Genomic DNA, 17,744 nt, shown 5'->3' with positions numbered 1-17,744 from the left:
TCTTTCTCCCTTGTCCCTCCCATTTGCATAATCCTGGCTGGCAATATGATAATGATGTTTGTTAAAGACAGAGCACAATAAATTAATACCGTTAAGTTGTTGCTGCAAAATGCAAAGCAGGTAATTTACTGCCAGCAAGGAACGGAGCCTTTAAACTGTAATGGATTAACTTTCCCAGCAGCAAATGTGTCCCCCGAGGGAGGGGGTGGGGGAGGCAGGGGCGGGGCTGGGTTGCTGCTACTGGACCCGCCTGCTGCCCTGGGTGTGGGGCTGAGCTGTCCAGGCCCCAGAGGTCTCCACTGGATGCCAACCCCTTCCTCGTTGTACAGAAGGGGAAACTGAGTCCTGGGTGGGGCAGGGAGCTGAAGGAGCATACAGCGAGACAGTCATGGTGACTGGGAAGGCCCGTACCCTCTGGAGGAGGGGGCTGCAGACGCCTCATCCATGCACCCGCTCTGGGACCCTCAGAAGGAGCCCTTGCTGCAGGCCCTTCTTTCTTGATGGTGACCATAGAGGTCCCACCACCACAGGTGACTGAGCCCTTAGACCAGTGGGGACCTCAGCCCCAGAGTCAGTCCTAGCCCAGGCCCTGGACTTCTCCCAGGGTCCAAGTCCCCAACGGGGCAAGGAGGGAAGGATCCCAGTTCAATTAGGGTCCAGGGGAGGGGGAAGGGGGAGGGGGACATCCAGAACTGAGTGCCAGACCCTGACATGGTGCTCCCCACCCCCTAGCTTCCCCAAAACACAGCCCTCAGGCCCTGGGGCAGGAGGGGGCTGAGGAGGGAGGAGGGGAGGGGAGATGAGGAGGGGAGAGGGGAAGGGGGAAGCAGTGGGGAGGGTGGGAGGTCAGTGGGATGGTAGACAGTGGGAGAGGCCTGCTGCGGACATCGGCCCTCGCCAGCACCTCTCGGGGTGGCCCCTCCATTACTGCTCAGACGGCTCCGCAGTCCCCAGGAGAATTGCCACAGCTCAGGGGCCGCGGGCGGGTCTCTGGGACCCCAGCAGAATTCGAAATTCCCATTTACCTCTGCAGCTTCTCCAGCTTCATTAAAGGGGCGATGCTCTGCAGGCGGCTCCCGGGCTAATTGGATTTGGGCCTCCACTCACTCCTGGGCAAGGGAGGGGCAGAGGGGCCTGGCCAGCCCTGACTGGGGGAGGGGGTGCTGGACACAAGGGCTGGGCGGGATCAGTGGGGGGGCCTGTGATCCTGGAGTCCAGAGCCCTGGTCACAGTCCTGACTGCCATGTGGCCTTGACCGGGGCTCTGCCCCCTCTCTGGACCCTCACATTCCCTCCTGATTTCCTAGGTGTCAGGCACTGTTCCAAGTGCTGTACGTCCCCACTCCCCGCCACCCAGTGCGGCAAACATGATGTTCCCACTGGACAGATGAGTAAACTAAGGCGTGGAGGCATTCAGAAACTTCAGGGTCTAAATGGTGCCCACAATGAATCTTTCAAAGAGCCTGGAGTCCCGTCTCTCAAAGCCAGTTATACTCAAGAAGACCCGACGACTACTTGCCCTCAGAAACTGAAGTCTGGTTCACAACGGGTTTTTAATTTTTTTTTTAAGTAATTTCCATATTTTTGAGGGTCAGAGAGAGACAATCCCAAGCAATCTCCACACTAACAACGCAGAGCCTGACGTGGGGCTCGATCTCACAAACCGCAAGATCATGACCTGAGCCGAAGACCGACACCCAACTGACTGAGCCACCCAGGCGCCCCCTCAGCTGCTTTTATTTAGGATTATGTTACTTTCAGGAAGGTTCCCTTCCGTTCCCCCCACCCCAGGGTCCACACACAGGCTGCGCTGGAGGGCCTCACCTCCTGAGCACAAATTCTTTCCCAAATGACCCCGAAGGCAAATTATCCACATCCACAGGTCGGGAATGGAAGGACAGAGAGGACAGCGGGCCTCGCTCCACTGGAGCTGTGTCCTTGGTGACCCCAGAACCAGGCAGGCCCTTCACACGTGTTACTTCCCGTTCATTGTCCCAACAGCCTACGAGCCTTGAGTCATGGCTCCCAGGACCATTTTACCGGCCAAGAAACCCAGGCCCCTGTGAAACGCTTTGTGCAAAGCTCCATGGTGAGAACCTGGTTGACCTGGGATTCGAACAGAGGTTTATCTGAATCCGGAACCTGAGCTCTTTTTTTTTTTTAATTTTTTTTTTTTACATTTATCTATTTTTGAGAGACACAGAGAGACATAGTGTGAACAGGGGAGGGGCAGAGGGAGAAAGAGACACAGAACCCGAAGCAGGCTCCAGGCTCCGAGCTAGCGGTCAGCACAGAGCCCGACACGGGACTCGAACCCACAAACCACGAGATCTTGACCTGAGCTGAAGTCGACGCTCAACTGACTGAGCCCCCCAGCTGCCCCCAGAACCTGAGCTCTTAACAGCGAGCTCTTCTGCACAAGAGGACGGTCAGGGCCTGGCGCCCAGGCTGAAGACTGTGGGAGCAGTGGAAGGAGCTTCGGGCTGGGAATCAGGGGAGTGTCACTGTGTGGCACTTGATTTCTCTGAGCTCGATGGCAAAGTGAGACACGGATAGTGCCAGTCTTCCGGGGCGATTGCATGACAGGACCCGTAAATGAAACGCGATCGCGGCGCCTGACGCCTAGTAGGTGTTTGATCAAGACTGGCTGTCGGTCCCCTGGACGAACTCGCACCCAGACTGCTGGGGCAGCACAGGGGAGAGCTCTGCCCGCTCCGCTGTCTCTTTCAGATGGGGAAACTGAGGCCCAGGCTGGCAACGAGTCAGTGGCAGGGTCAGGACTCAGCCCTGACTCTCCTGGCAGCCTCCCGGCTCCAGCCAGGGTGATGCTTCTCCTTCTGGTCTCCTTTTGCCCTGTGTGTCCGCATCTGTCTGTCCGGGCGTCCCTTCCTAGGAGGCCAGCTAGCTGGCTGACCCCAGCAGCCCTCAGCAGTCCAGGTGCTGGCAGGAACCAGGCTGAATAAATGCAAAGAGACCCCCCTCTGGAGGCTGCTCTTCCAGTGTCCCCTGTCCAAATGGTAATTTTGCCAGGCCCTTGATAAATCTTCCTGTCGCCTCCATCCACCTGAGATGTAGATTTCATCTTATTGAGAGGTGACACTTCTACCCTTTGGTACCGGCTGTCAATTTCAGGCCCAGCGGGAGCGGAGGGCAGTGATCAACCAGGACTTGCTACCTGCTTTTCTGCCACCCACTGTTTCTTTTAAACCTTTTCGGCCAGCCCACTTGAGACATCACCACCTGGCCTTCCAGAAGAGTTGTTGGGACCCCCCCATCCCTCACTCTTGGGGGTGGGGTGGAAATACTCTGAGCTGTGGGTTCTACACTGGCTCCCAGAAGTCTCTGGGGGAGTGAGGCTCCGGTTATCCCTCTGTGGTAACGGGCCGGATCCCACACCCCTTACTGGCTGTCGCCCCTTCCCCCCCACTTCCCTACCCCCCTGCTGCTGCTCCCTAGGACGACATCCTAAATAAACCACTTGCCCTGGAATGCTTTTCCTTGGATCTCCTTTTGCAGAAACCCAAATTAAGACTCGCCAACACTTTTTAGCAGCTCGAGATGCACTGCGCTCTAGTCAGCAACGAGATACAGTAGAGACCCGACATTTGTCAGATGCCTACTATGTGGTAGGACTGTGTGCTTCCTGCTCCTAGATCAGGTTCTCACTCGAGCTGTAAGACATCTCTGGGAGCTCTTGTCCCAGTTTTGCAGATGAGGAAACAGATGCTCAGAGAGGTGCAGTGATTCACCCAAGGTCACACAGAATCAATATCCAAACTCAGGCAGCAGGCTCTCTTAGCCACTCCACTCTACCTCCTCTATGTAGAAGCATGAAATGGAGCCAGGATTCACCTCGAGGTGTGAATAACAGCTTGGTTGGGAGAGTTTCTTCTGAGGGCTTTACTGTGGGGCAGCTTTCTGCAAGGTGCTAAGGACGCTGAAATAAAAAGATGCAGTTGCTTCTCTAAAGGGGACTGGAGATCTGACGGGGGCAGGGCTAGGATAGATGCAGGCCAGACTGTATAGCTGGGACCTGTCCCAGAATGCACTGCAGCATCTTCCCTACAAAAAGGTCCCCTTCTCAGAATCTTGAGACATTCGTGCTGGGATGCAGGCAAAAGATTGTCTATTTCAACACAGTTATTTTACAGACGAGGCAACTGAGACCCAAGAGAGATGGGGACTCCCCCAGGGTTGTACTACAGGGCTGGGGCTCCTGCCTCTCAATTCTGCTGGCCGTCACCCACGCCCCTGCCCTGTGCCTTGGTCTTACCTTGCAATTCCTCAAGAGAGCCAGGGGATTCATCGGACTTATGAGTAATTCTCAAAACGCGGAAACCTCAAAGTTAAAAAAAAATGTACTACACAAAATGTTTAAATTTCTGGCAACCAAAGAAAAAAATAAATGTACAGACTTAGGGGAAAAATATTGGCTATATATATAGTGGGCAAAGGGTTAATAGCCTTAATATACAAAGAGCTTTTACCAATCAATAAGACAAAAATAAACAACCAGGGGCAAAAAAATAAACAAAATATATGAGCAGGGGATGCCAGTGTAAGGAGTTGATGCCAGAGCTTGGGACTTCTGAGGACCCTGAGGGTGGTAAAACTGTTATTACTTGTTAAATAAATGCTTATTCATTATTAAAAGATCCATTTGTAGCGTGAGTCACACATTACTGCTTGTTAAGCCGTTAAAACGCTGGGAGTCCTCCCAGATGCCTTATTTACTGTTACAATTGCAGAGGAAGGTGGCCAAATGCCAGAGCCATGGCCGTGTGGTGGGACCCAATCCCTGCCCCTTCCCCCAGCCCTGTGCCTGTGGGTCCTCAGTCCCAAGCATGGCCTTAAAGCCAAGTTGCCCGTGCAGCCTGCATAGGCACACCAAGGAGAACGGTGGCTGAGGAGTCAGGATGCCTAGGCTCAGATCCTGGCCCTTCCCCTGCCTGCCTGTGTGACCTCTACCTCCATCTCCGGACCTCAGTTTTCCTGTCTGTAAAATGGGTGGGTTGGCACCAACCATATCAGAGGTGACTCCAGCACTTAGGAGCCAGCACTCGGCAGGGGTGGGGAGAGCTGGTGAGTGGCAGAAGGAGATCTGGCACCTACCATGTTCCCCACCCCCACCTCTATGCAGCTGGGCAGCTGCTGATGTAATTAACTAGAACTCATTTAAAGAGCCCTTTCCAGTGACTGAGGACAAAGATCCCACTTTACAGATGAAAAGACAGAGGCCCGGAGAAGAACCAGGACTTGCATAAAGTCACCCATGGGGCCAAGACAGAAGCCAGCACGCTGCATGCCTCCTCTTTCTCTCTGAAAGGGAAGCAGAGGCCAGAGGCGGCCGCCGAGACCATATTCCGCGGTTACCTGTCCTCTGGCCCCTTGCCCTCATCCCCTGGTCTCCCCCTCCTCCTCCTGGATCCCACGGAGCTCCCTCCACTCAAGGCCACAAGCACCTTGCAGCTGGAGAGTCTCGTCAGGCCTGCAGGGTCCTCCCAGTCGGGCAGACTCCTTCTGCCTCTGCTCTGAAGACAAGCCCTGGCCCGGAGTGAGCCGCTCGGGGTCTACGCTGCCTGCACGTTGCTGCTGGCCACACGGTCTTTCGGGCTAAGCACTGGCCTCTTCACGAAGTCGCCAGGACAGGCACCTACGTACCACAGGACACCTGCTATATCTCACCATGTGCTTTATATTCTTTGTCTTCATGACGCCGCTTCTGCGTGCCCGGTACTGGCAGTGAGCAGATCGGAGTCGGCGGCCAGATTTGCCACTTACTAAGTGACTCCAGGCAGGCCATGTAACCTCTCTGAGTGTCTCAGCAAACAGCACCGTTGTGGGGAAACACTTAGGTAATAAACGAAAGGTATTCACACAGCACCTAGGGGAGCTGTTGTCATTACCTAAAGAATGAGATTCGTAATGCCTACCTGAAGGTTCTTGGGGAGGGAGTACCAACCCAATATGTCCAGAGCATATGGTGAAAAGCAGGGGCTCATTTAGGACCATCCTGGGGCAAAAGACCAAAAATAGCAGCAGTGACTCAGACAAGGGCATTCAGCTCCTTCACGGGCAAGGGGTCCACCCTGGTGGCTCCAAAGGCTCACCAGGGAGATGGCCACCTTGTCAGCTCCCACCTGGGGCTGGCCAGCCTTGGGATCTGATCCAAACTGGGGATGCCAGCATCAGGGGTGGGTGGGAGCCTGGGGCCTGGGAAGACGTACATGATCAATACTAAGCCAATCTCTTACAAGATTACCCTGGCCTCTGGTATCCAGTCGTAAAGAAAATCACTCAGCACGCTAGGGAGATGTGAAAAATGCCACGGATTACTGTTTGGGATGTTCCGAGTGAGTGTAAGTAAGTCCGGGATTGTTTCCTGCAGTAAATAATTCATCCACTTTAAATTTCCTTTTTTCTTGCCAACGCCTTCCCTCCCTCCCTCTGTCTCATGGCCTCTCCCGCCAGCTCCCTCTCAAGCCTGATTTCTCCAAGGCTCCACCCCCCCCTCTGTCCAGGGCAACCCCCCCCCCCCGCCCCCCGTCAGCAAGGAGCTCATAATACAAATGTTTTGAGTCTGTTAATGACACTAATCGCCTTTCACTGCTAATTAGTAACGCTGCCAAGAAAAACTTCTTTGTTGCCATGACAGAGGACCACCCAGGCAGGAGAGCCCCGGGAAAAGCTGTAGGCATAATTGGGGGAGCTGGGTGGAGCCGGGGATGGGCTATGGGGCCAAGAAGTTTCAGTGTGCTGGACTGAGGGTGGTCTGGCCAGGGAGAGTTCCTACCACGGAGGACCCTGTCCTCTGCCTCATCTGCTACATCATTCATAGGTGACAGCTTGATGCGGGTGGGGGTTGGGACCAAGCCAGGAGGCAGGGAAAGAAGATCTGGCTGGTGAGAGCCCCTTGACCCCCAGTATAGTCACTTCAGGGTTCTGAGTCAAAAGCAAGGATCAGCTCCAACCTGACGGTCCATTCTGAGAACCAGGGCTCAGAAGTGGCCGGTGATGGGCACCTACGTGGAATCTCTTCACACACCAGCAGATGCTGGGTCTGCAGTGGATGACCACTCCAGGAGCAGCCCTGGGGAGGTGCTGGGCACCCAAGGACGCATCAACCTCTGCCCTGATCTCCAGAAACTCACAGCTTGGTGTAAGATGAATGATGGCCAATGTTTGTTAGCGTTTCCTATGCCGGGCACTACGGCACTATGCTAACAACTTATGCACATTTGTGGATTCCTCCTGAAACCCGTGAGGTAGGTCCTTTTTTGGTTCAACGTTTGTTTCTCACATTTTTAATTTTTTTAACGTCTATTTTTGAGACAGAGAGAGACAGTGTGAGTGGGGAAGGAGTAGAGAGAGAGGGAGACCCTGAATTCGAAGGAGGCTCCAGGCTCTGAGCTGTCGGCACAGAGCCTGACGTGGGGCTTGAACTCACAAACCCTGAGATCATGACCTGAGCCAAAGTTGGACGCCCAACCGACTGAGCCACCCAGGTGCCCCATATTTTTAAATTTTTCGGTAAGGACTCTTCTTATCTTCCATTTTACAGATGAGAAATCTGAGGCCTAGAAAGATCAAGTACTATGTCCATAGTCACAAGAAGACAGAACCAGGCTGTAAACTCAGGGACCCCAGTTTTAACCACAAAACCTTTTTCTTTTTAATGTTTTATTTTTATTTAAAAAAAAATTTTTTATGTCTTTTTTTAAATTTATTTTTGAGAGAGAGAGAGAGACAGTGTGAGGAGGGGAGGGTCGGAGAGAGAGGGAGACACAGAATCTGAAGCAGGCTCCAGGTTCTGAGCTGTCAGCACAGAGCCCAATGCGGGGCTGGAACCCACAAACCGTGAGATCATGACCTGAACTGAAGTCAGACGCTCAGCCGACTGAGCCACTCAGGCACCCCTCACCACAAAACCTTTAACAGAGAGGTGAAAGGGCAGTGTTAATTCAGCGTGAGCCATGCTAGAATAGGATACATTTGTGGGCCACCGGAGCACAGAGAAAGCATGTCATGTAATCTGGGGTAATCAGCAAAGGCTTCCAGGAGGAGGTGGGCTCTGAGAGAGCCTTGAGGACTGCATAGGAGTTCGTTCCGGGGTTGAAAGGAAGTCCAAAAGGACAGGGCGTTGTGAGCGAAGCACAGGGTTGAGAAAGGGCAGAACTCAAGTGGTCTAGTGAGGTTTGAGGGTAAGCATGAGGGCGCAGGCGGTGAGGGACCAAGCTGGGGAGGCAGGATGAGGGGACATTATGCTCAAGTAGCACCGAGGACGCCCCTGAGGAAGCTCCCTCTGGACGGAATGCCTACTTGGGAGACTGGTGATAGGCCAGCACGGGCTGGCCGGGCATTGGGCTGGCCGGGCATTGGGCTGGCCGGGCATTGGGCTCAGGCCCCAGGTGCTGGGATTGGACTGGAGGAGGCAAATTCAGTGATTGATTGGGGACATAAATGGGGGCGGAACCGGAAGGAGGAGGAGGGAGGATAAGGAGGAGGGAAGAGTCCAAGGGGCGGGGCCCAGCAGGCGCCTGGCGGACTGGAGGCGGGCACCTAGCGCCCAGGTGCTGCCCGGGGCCCCTAGAGGTGGGGGCGTGGCCTGCTGGTTGTACCCAGGCTCCGGCTGTAGGGGGCCCAGCAGCCGGGAGCCGATAGGCTCAGAAGCCCAAACCCTAAACGCCCCTAGGCCAAGTCTACCGCAGATCCGCCCCGGAGTCCCAGCCTCACTCCGTGGGAATCGCCGAGCCCGCTCCTCGTATGGGGAGATCCCATTATGCTGCCAACTCCATCATCCTTTTTAGGGGCGGCTTTCCGGGGTTCCCGCAGCCAGAACAAACCGCTCCCTCCTCTCTGGTCCCGGAGTACTTAGTATGTTTGCGCAGCTCTGGGGATACTGGAGTGCGGTCGTTGGTTGGTTTGTTTGTTTTAGGCTTTTGTTTTGTTTTGTTTCTCAGTCTGGCTGCCGCATTAGCCTGGCAGCTCCCGGAGGGGCGGGACGGCAAGAGATCCACTTGTGTGTTTGTGCTTTTCGCAAATGAGGGTAATTTTCCCTAAGTGCGTTTTGTAAGTATGTCTCCTGCTCCGGACTGTGAGTGTCTGGAACCGGTCTCTCTTGTCCTTATTATTTTATTATTTTATTTCTCATAAAGTAACATTGACCTTTTTATAGTGTTCAGCTAAGTTTTAGCACATGTATAGATTCATGGAATCACCATCCGAATGCATTTTGAGTTCACAGAACACTTTTATGCTATAGATTCCCATCACTTTCTTCTTTCTGAAATTTCACGTTTTAAGAAAAATGTTTATTTATTTTGAGAGAGAGAGCCAGCATGCACACACGCAAGCAGGGGAGGGGGAGAGAGAGGGGAGACAGAATCCCAAGCAGGCCCTGTGCTGTCAACACAGAGCTCTACCTGGGGCTCGATCTCACGAACCCAGAGATCATGACCTGAGCAGAAACCAAGTCTGATGCTTACCTGACTGAGCCCCCAGGCGCCGCTGTTTCGTGTTTTAACGGCCCATCCAGGTCTGGTGCTGTATTCGAGTTCGTTGCACTAATAGCCACCCAGACTCCACGGTGCGTCCCCACGTCTTCCTGACCACTCTGCCAGGAAGGGCACCCGGGTTGCCTCAAACTTCCCTGACCACAGACAACTTTAGGAAGAGCACCCCCAGATTTGATTTTCTTGGACATGCCAAGAATTTCCCAGGGGTTTACACTCGGGAGCAGAATCCCTGGGTCAAGGATCAGTGTATAATTAATGGTCTCTAAAGCCCGCCTCACTCAAGTCACTCACAAGGGTGACCCAGGCCATCGTGAGAGATGACAGGCCATGTAGAGCCAGGATACGCCAATAAGTCTGCTCCAGGTGTGAACATGTTGACCCTCTTCCCCTCTGGTGGATAGAGGGCTGTTTCCCTGTTTTCTGAGTTGCCCGAAGGCTCACCCCACCTCCTTGACCCTCCAGCTCCTCCTGGGGCTCCTGGCTTTTCCCAGGATCCAGCAAGTCATGTGTTATACTAACTAACCCCTGATGGGTTACACCTGCTCCAACTCCTCATCTCTCCTCCCAACTGTTACATATTTTGAATGGCATTCCTTTTTTTTAAGATTTTATTTTTAAGTAATGTCTATACCCAATGCGGGGGTTGGGTTTATACCCCCAAGATCAAGAGTCGCATGCTCCCCCGAATGAGCCGGCCAGGTGCCCCTGAGTATCATTCGAATCCATGACCCTGCATAAGGAAAGAGCTAAAGAAGGGCCCAAAGGTTGAAGTTCAAGTCCTCACCAGCCATTCATTCTCTGGCAAGCCCCCTCCCCTGACTGGATTCCCACAACTTCGGGGCTTGCCAGTCTGCCTGGAAAATCTGCTTGCAGAGCCCTCACGGCCACCCTGAGAGCTAGGAGTGGTTCTGCCCATTTGACAGATGAAGAAGCTGAGGCCCAGAGAGTAGGAGGGACTTGCCCAAGGTCATAGTGAATGGGAGGCAGGGGCAGAGCTGGGACTCCAGAGCATTAGAAGATGGAGACAGGCTCCAGCACACTTGTGCCCTGAGGGGGTCTCCACGGGACACACAGCTCGTGTTGTGTGTTGTGAATCGCCCCAAACCCAACATCACAGGTCTCTGCCGCACGAGTGTGGGAGAGGCAGGTGAGCTGAGTTGCCGCTGACGAACCCGCACAATGCTAGGTTTTGTAGACATTTAATGAAACACTCATTAATTTTGATTTGTAGTGTTCTTTTTGTATTTTGGAGCTAATCTCCCTCCTTCCCCCCCACCGCCCCCACCTTGAACTTGTCTATAGCCCCTAGACAAGAAGATCGACGGTCCTTCTGAATGCCTGAGCACCACACACGGTGCCGCCCCAGTGATGGAGCCCAAGTCTGTGCCACCGTCTCAATGGTGGGTCCTTGGCAGACCCCCTGGGTTCTGTTGATGTGGGGGCAAAGGGGGGACACAGAGGTCAGGCGACCTGGGGTTCTGCCCTCAAGGAGCCCCAGTGCTGCCTCTGAAACTCAACATTCCCCAAAGCAGACGTTCTTTGGCCCCAGGAGGGCCCGTGCCCAGGCGGGCCGCAGGGGCTCCCTGTCAGCGGTCCTCCGAGGCCAGCATCCGGGGCAGCGGTGGGGTGGGGGCTTCTGGTGGAGGCTGCAGGTTATGGATAGTTTGTCTTTGAAAGGTGGAGAAGAGCAAGGAAGAGTGGTCCAGCTTGATAACAACGCCAAGCTCCATTTGTCGGGCGCCTGCTGGATGCCAGGCGCTGTGCTCCCGTCATCCTGTCTCATCTCGGCGACATCTATGGGATGCGGGAGAGGCAGATACGCACGTGTCTGATACCCAGCACGGCAGGTGTGGCTCCATCCGAACACTTATCACTAACACTAATTTGGGGAAGCCGGTCCCCAAGGCCCCTCCAGGGGCCTTGGATCACAGGGAGGGGAGGCGTCACCAGTGGGACTGGGGTCCCGCCAGGGAAGAACATGGAGCCCATCAGCTACTTCCTGAGCAGGATGGAAATCCTGCAATATTTGAGCAAGGCCAGCCGAATGTCGCTTCAAGTTCCAGGTATATTGTTATCCCCACTTCACAGACAAGGAAACTGAGGCTTGGAGAGGAGCAGTGACCTGTCACCTTTATTCGGGAGGTGCTTCCTGAATTCAGACCCAGGTCTGGCTCACTCCATGCTCATACCTTTCATCATTAGACTCCTCATGTTTAGCCCCCTTGTCTCCGCGCTGGGAACTCAAATGCTGGCTGATTTCCCTGTCTGCCCCCCCAACTGCCAAGGGCCTCAACATCCACCTCCCCACTGCCGTCCAGGCTGAAAGGCGGAGCAAGGGAAGGGTTAATTGTGCCACAGCCCAGGGCAGGCGTGGCACTGCTCTCAGGCCTGGAGGCCAATGGCACCTGCCCTCTTTCATCTCCATGGGCTCCCGGTGAGAGAAGCCGGAGCCGGCTCACCTGGGACCCAGCAGCAAGACTTTCCTTTGATTCTGGTGGAGGCCGCCTGCTCTGAGCCCAGAATCAAAAGCAGACAGCAGGGGCAGTGCCCCAGGGTCCCCAGGATGGCAGCCTGAGGCTGCCCCCTTCCACCTGCTGGGCCTGGGCCTCTGCAATGGTGGGGGGCGGGTGTTCCCTCCAGCCAGATCCTCTAGAAGCCAGAGAAGGAGCTGGAACAACAGGGTAGGGCCAGGGCACCAGGGGCTGAGACCCAGGACAGGCCTGGCGTGGGGAGACAGTGGGTGCCCGAAAAGCACAGAGCTTGACCGTGGCGTTCCCCGCCCCACCCCCCACCCACTAGGTGCTAGTGAGCTCACGGGGTTCAGGCCTCAAGGTGCGAGCTGCAGGGGGCCGGTGAGAAAAGCACCGAATTTAAAAAGAATTAGTCAGGAGGAGGTGACAGGCCCATTCTGAAGCAAGATGAATGGGTTTCAGTTGGCGAAAATGATTCTAATTTATAATCTGCTTCTTGCTGCCGCTCGCCAATTAATTCTCTATAGATACATAAATAGGCCGCGTGTTTGCTTTGCTTCAAACGTAATAAACATTACACTCTGTCCTCTTCTTTTGTGCCGGTTCCTGTCACGGCATTAGTCCCCACAGCTAATTCCTCACACCTGTCTCCGCCACTCAGGGGAGCGGGGCTGAATGGGGAGGAAGCGCCCAGCTCCAGGAAACTCAAGGCTGCAGGAGATAAATGACTGGTCCAAAGCCGCAGGGCGCATGGCTGGGCTCCCCACTTGCTGGGGAGAGGCCCAGGGAGGAGGGACAGGAGCCCCCCATACTCCTCTTGAGACCTCCTGGTCCCAAACTTTGGGACTATCTTTCCAATGGGGGTGGGGGGAGGGAGGAAGACGGGGAAGCAGCCATCATTACTTTCTGTCCACCCTCACTGGCCTCGGCTCACTGGGCTCCAGGCACCCAGCTTCCGGCTTCTTCCAGGCCTTCCCCTGCTCCCGCCTCTGGCACTTGCTGTTTCCTAAACAAGTCTCCTTCCCCAAGCAGTCACCTCCTCTGTGTTTTTATGCATACCCCTCACCTAGTGGTGAGATCTTTTCCTGACCCCCCTTCCTAAGAGCAGAACATCTCTCCAACACTCCCCGTGACCCTCCCCTGCTTCAGATCTCTCAGCACGAGCACCATCTGACATGTTATTTCTTTGACTCGTGTGTCTTGTTTACTGTCTTCCCAACTGGAATGAAAGTCCCTGAGGATGCTCACTGCTGTGTTTTCTGCCCGGCGCAGAGGCATCTAGTAAATGCTCAGTAAGTACTTGTTGGACACATGAGGTGGAAATGGGATGGGAAGGGGCAGATGGGGCCTGAAGATTGACTGGAGACCACACCAGGGCACCAGCGCAGCTCACCAGCCTGCCACCTGAGACAAAGGCAAAACCCAGGTTGGGGGCGGGGTGGGTGACTTGCACCATGGATTAGTGTGCGAGCGGGGACCAGGCTCCTCTCTAAGACCTAAGGCAGCTCAGGCATCTACATTTCATAATAATTCTGCCAGGTGGGTGTTGGAAAAACAGATACTCAGGGATGGGCTGCCAGAGGACTTGCCCAAGGTCATACAATCATTTATTCAATGAGATGATTGACTACCTTCTGTGCTGATGTCCAGGGACCAGGGCAGATTAGCCCCCTGCCCTCACCCACCTTACAGTCTAGAGGGAAGAATGAGCTAACGGACAATGTAACAAATAAGTGTGTCAGGAAGGGCCAAGAGCTAAGAAGATGAACCAAGGGGCGCCTGGGTGGCTCAGTCAGTGAAGCGTCCAACTTCAGCTCGGGTCATGATCTCACGGTTTGTGAGTCTGAGTCCTGCGTTGGGCTCTGTGGTGACAGCACAGAGCCTGCTTTGGATCCTCTGTCTCCCTCTTTCTCTGCCCCTCCCCCCCCTCGTACTCTCCACTCTGTCTCTCAAAAATAAATAAAAACAGGGGGGCCTGGGTGGCTCAGTCGGTTAAGCATCTGGCTTTGACTCAGGTCATGATCTCACAGCTCGTGGGTTTGAGCCTCGCATCGGGCTCTGTGCTGACAGCTCAGAGCCTGGAGCCTGCTTCAGACTCTGTGTCTCCCTCTCTCTCTGACCCTCCCCTACTCATGCTGTCTCTCTCTCTGTCTCTCAAAAATAAATAAAAAACATTTAAAAAAAATTTTTAAATAAATAAAAACATTAAAAAACAAAAAAGCTAAACCAAGATGAAATGCTAGAGAGTGACCTCCGGTGGGGGGGTGGTGGTGGTGAGCCCTTATTTTAGTGGTCAGGGAAGTTCTCTAGGAGGAGCCCAAGCAAAAACCCCTTTGACAAGAAGAACCTTGTGTGCACGAGGCCCGGCCAGGATTTCCACTCACATCCATTTGCTCCAAAGTGTGTGTCCTTCCCCAGACTGTGTTGCCACTAAAAGGAAGCATTCAGGGGCTCCTGGGCGGCTCAGTCAGTTAAGCGTACAACTCTTGGTTTTGGCTCAGGTCATGATCTCATTGTTCGTGAGTTCAAGACCCACATCAGGCTCCACGCTCACAGTTGCAGAGCCTCCTTGGGATTCTCTCTCTCTCTCTCTCTCTCTCTCTCTCTCTCTCTCTCTTTCTCTTTCTCTCCCCCCCATTCATTCGTGCACGTGCACATGTGTGTGTATGTGTGTGTGTCCGTGTGTGCACTCTCAAGATAAATAAACTTCATTTTTTAAATCTTTTTTTTTAATTTTTGAGAGACAGAGAGAGACAGTGTGAGCAGGGGAGGGTCAGAGAGAGAAGGAGATACTGAATCCGAAGCAGGCTCCAGGCTCTGAGCTAGCCGTCAGCACAGAGTCTGACGCGGGGCTTGAACCCACAATCTGTGAGATCATGACCTGAGCCGAAGCCGACGCTTAACCGACTGAGCCACCCAGGTGCCCCAATAAACTTTAAAATATGTATAAAAATAAACATACAGAGGGATGCCTGGCTGACCCAGTCAGAAGAGCATGCAACTCTTAATCTTAGGGTTGTGAGTTTGAGCCCCATGGTAGGTGTAGAGATTGCTTAAATAAATTAACACTCAAAAAAAGTGGGGGGCATTCGGGAAGGAGGTGACAGCTAGAAGACTATATAAGTGAGGCAGGAAGCACTCACTCTGAGCGTATGACGTGGGAGCTGGGAGCCTGAGCCCTGGGTGGGAAACAGGGGTTCTCAAACTGGGGAGACCGAAGGGGTAAAAGTCTGGGGGGGCAGCTTTCAAGGCACAGATAAACTGCTTCTAGGGGAAGACGCCAGGGGAAACCCTGAGGTGGAGTGCTTGCCAGTTTTCATGGTGAAAAGACTCTGGACGTGGCCAATTTCAAAGGTTTGCAGAACTGGCTTGCAGAATTCCTGAACGCCCTCACCGCTGGCTGTGCGGGGCCAGCCCTCGCCAGCCCCAGCCCAGCGCTGGTTCAGGCTATCGGCCAGGAAGCTGGCCAGCCAGCATCCCGAGGAGGGAAGAGCAAGAAGCAGTTCGAAAAAGTAGACGAGCAGCAGAGAACTCTGGATTCTAAGAACCGGAAGGGCCTGCCGTCCTCGTGAACTTGTCCCCTGCTGCTCTTCCTGCTTTACAGAACAGAAAACCAAGACCAAGAGAGAGCCAAGCACTGGCCCCAAAACGCAGAGAGAGTTGGGGCTGAAGCCAGGACTGGGAAGAGATCTCAGGGTAAGGAGTTCCCCAGGACTGCTGCTTCATAGGTGATCATGGTCCGCGATGGCCGCATCAGGCCAGATGGCCAGGGACTCCAGCACCCGTGTGAGGCAGGAAGGACACACCACCAGGTCCAATGGAGTGCAGAGGCGGGAGAACCTTATGCCGTCCGGTGGGGTGATACTGAAGCCAGGTTTTGAAGGATAAATAGGAGTTTTCCAGCAAGAGAAAGGAAAAAAAAAAAGAGATATCCGAGGGGGCAGGAACGGCATTATGTAAGCTCAGGTATGAGAAGTAAAAGTGGCATTTCCAGGATGTAAGGTACAAAAAAGAAGTAGCAAGAGATGAAGCTGAACAGGCCATGCCCTGCTCCTCGCACTGGAGCAATCACGGTGGGCTTTCAGGCAACTGCAGAGAAGCTATTTTGAGACAGATCTCCTTGTCTTCTCAGAACCAGGTGGGTGAGATTGTACGCCACGGTCCACCCCCTCCTGGATGAGGGCCTGGAGGTTCTCCAGCTTCTCGGCCTTTCCCTCCTGGGAAAGTCACTCACCGCAAGGTGGGTCTCTCCCCCCACGGCTCCCTGCTGAGTCCCCTTCCTCTCCTGCTGGCTGCTCTTCTCCAGGCCAGGAATAGAACCTCACATCTGACGATCCTCAGCGGTGTTTAAATTTAATGGGCCTTCCTGCTTTTTTCCTCCTCAGCACCTGGGCTGGGCGCTCTGAACACGGCCCTGGGGAGACAGACGCAGGTGAATAATTCCGGGAGAGGCAGTGTTTGAAGTGTTGGGGGGGCATGTGCGGCAGGGCTGTCTCGCCTCCCACCCCAGGGGAAGGGGTTCAGCAGGGATGGTCCAGGTGCCCAGGCCCTGATCTACCCTCAGTGCATCTTTAGGGCCTTCGGGGAAAACCCAGGAGCCCTATTTCCATCTCCGCAGCCAGCAACCTACAGCATGAGGCCTCAGGGCTGCTGAGTCCCTGGGGCTGAAAGGAAGGGGGAAGGAGGGGACACAAGCCACCTCCCTGCCGCCCTCCCTGGGCTGCCCTGGCCTTGGATCTAGGTCCAGAGACAGAAGAGGGACAGAGTGTGGTGGGGGAGGCGGAGGGAGCAGGGTCAGGGACCTGGGGTGCCGGCACAGACATAGGGCTGGGGCAGCTGGGACACTCCCAGTGTGAAACTGGGCTCCGGGCTTGGCCCTGTGTCCCCCGCCCTCCATGCTGCTGCAGCCTGGGTCCCGGATGGACCAGCCCTCCTGGCCCAAGGTTCCCTAGGCTCTGGGCCCCTCCTTTCACCTCAGCCCACTGCCCCCTGCACACAGAGCAGCCTTGCAATTTTCTGAGCTTGGCGCCTCTCCAGTCATCCTTCCCTTCCTTCCCTCCCTCATTCATGCAACAAGAATTTATTGAACATCTACTAAGTGCTGTGTCCACAGGATACAGAGGGGAACCAAACAGACTGGGTCCTAACTCAGGGAGCTGAGTTCCATCCTGGAGCCCACTCCCTTGAGGAGAGAGAGGGAGAAGGACCCCACGCTTGCTCTGAGTCCTCTGGCTAGTCACTGCCCCCTCTAAACCTGGGTTTCCCCATCTGGAGCAGGGCGCTAATAATCCCACCTTCGGACTTGCTGTTAAGGACAGCAAACACTCTAAGTGTCTGACACGGATCAGCTCATGGTGCAGTCTTCACCCTTTGCACAGGCGGTTGTGAGGACCCAGAGAGTGGAGGGGTGAACTCACTTGCTCAGGACGACACCGCTGGTGAGTGGGGTGACAGGATTTGAACCCAGACAACCTGGCTGCGCGGTGAACACGGGCGAGGGGTCTAAGCGCTGCAGGGGAGGCTGCGGCGCTGGGCTCTAGTGGTTGCCCCGAGGGTGTGCCGCCCCCCCCAGGGTGTGCCGCCCCGCTCCGCCGCCGGGAAGCGGGGCTCCGCAGAGGCGCGGAACGCGGGGAGCCCCTCGAGGGAGGGCGGCGGGGGAGTGGGGGCCCTCCAATCCCATCCGGTCCCCGTCCCTTCCCGGGAGGAGCTGGGGTGCGTCATGACGCACCCCCCCCCCACATGGTCCCCGGCGGGCAGGC

General features: G+C 54.9%; 1 protein-coding gene across 1 annotated transcript in view; it reads left to right on the top strand.

Moving 5' to 3' along the window:
• The first annotated feature begins 15,729 nt into the window (after positions 1 to 15,729).
• CDH22 (cadherin 22) overlaps positions 15,730 to 17,744 on the top strand; it is a 124,377-nt gene continuing 122,362 nt past the window's right edge. The window contains exons 1-2 of the mRNA XM_029917960.1: positions 15,730 to 15,771; positions 17,558 to 17,697. Coding sequence (XP_029773820.1) covers positions 15,730 to 15,771; positions 17,558 to 17,697 — 182 coding nt within the window. The remainder of the gene's footprint in view (positions 15,772 to 17,557; positions 17,698 to 17,744) is intronic.

This window comes from Suricata suricatta, chromosome 12, assembly GCF_006229205.1.
Source record: "Suricata suricatta isolate VVHF042 chromosome 12, meerkat_22Aug2017_6uvM2_HiC, whole genome shotgun sequence".
Taxonomy (NCBI): domain Eukaryota; kingdom Metazoa; phylum Chordata; class Mammalia; order Carnivora; family Herpestidae; genus Suricata; species Suricata suricatta.
This window is presented reverse-complemented; position numbering and strand designations above follow the sequence as displayed.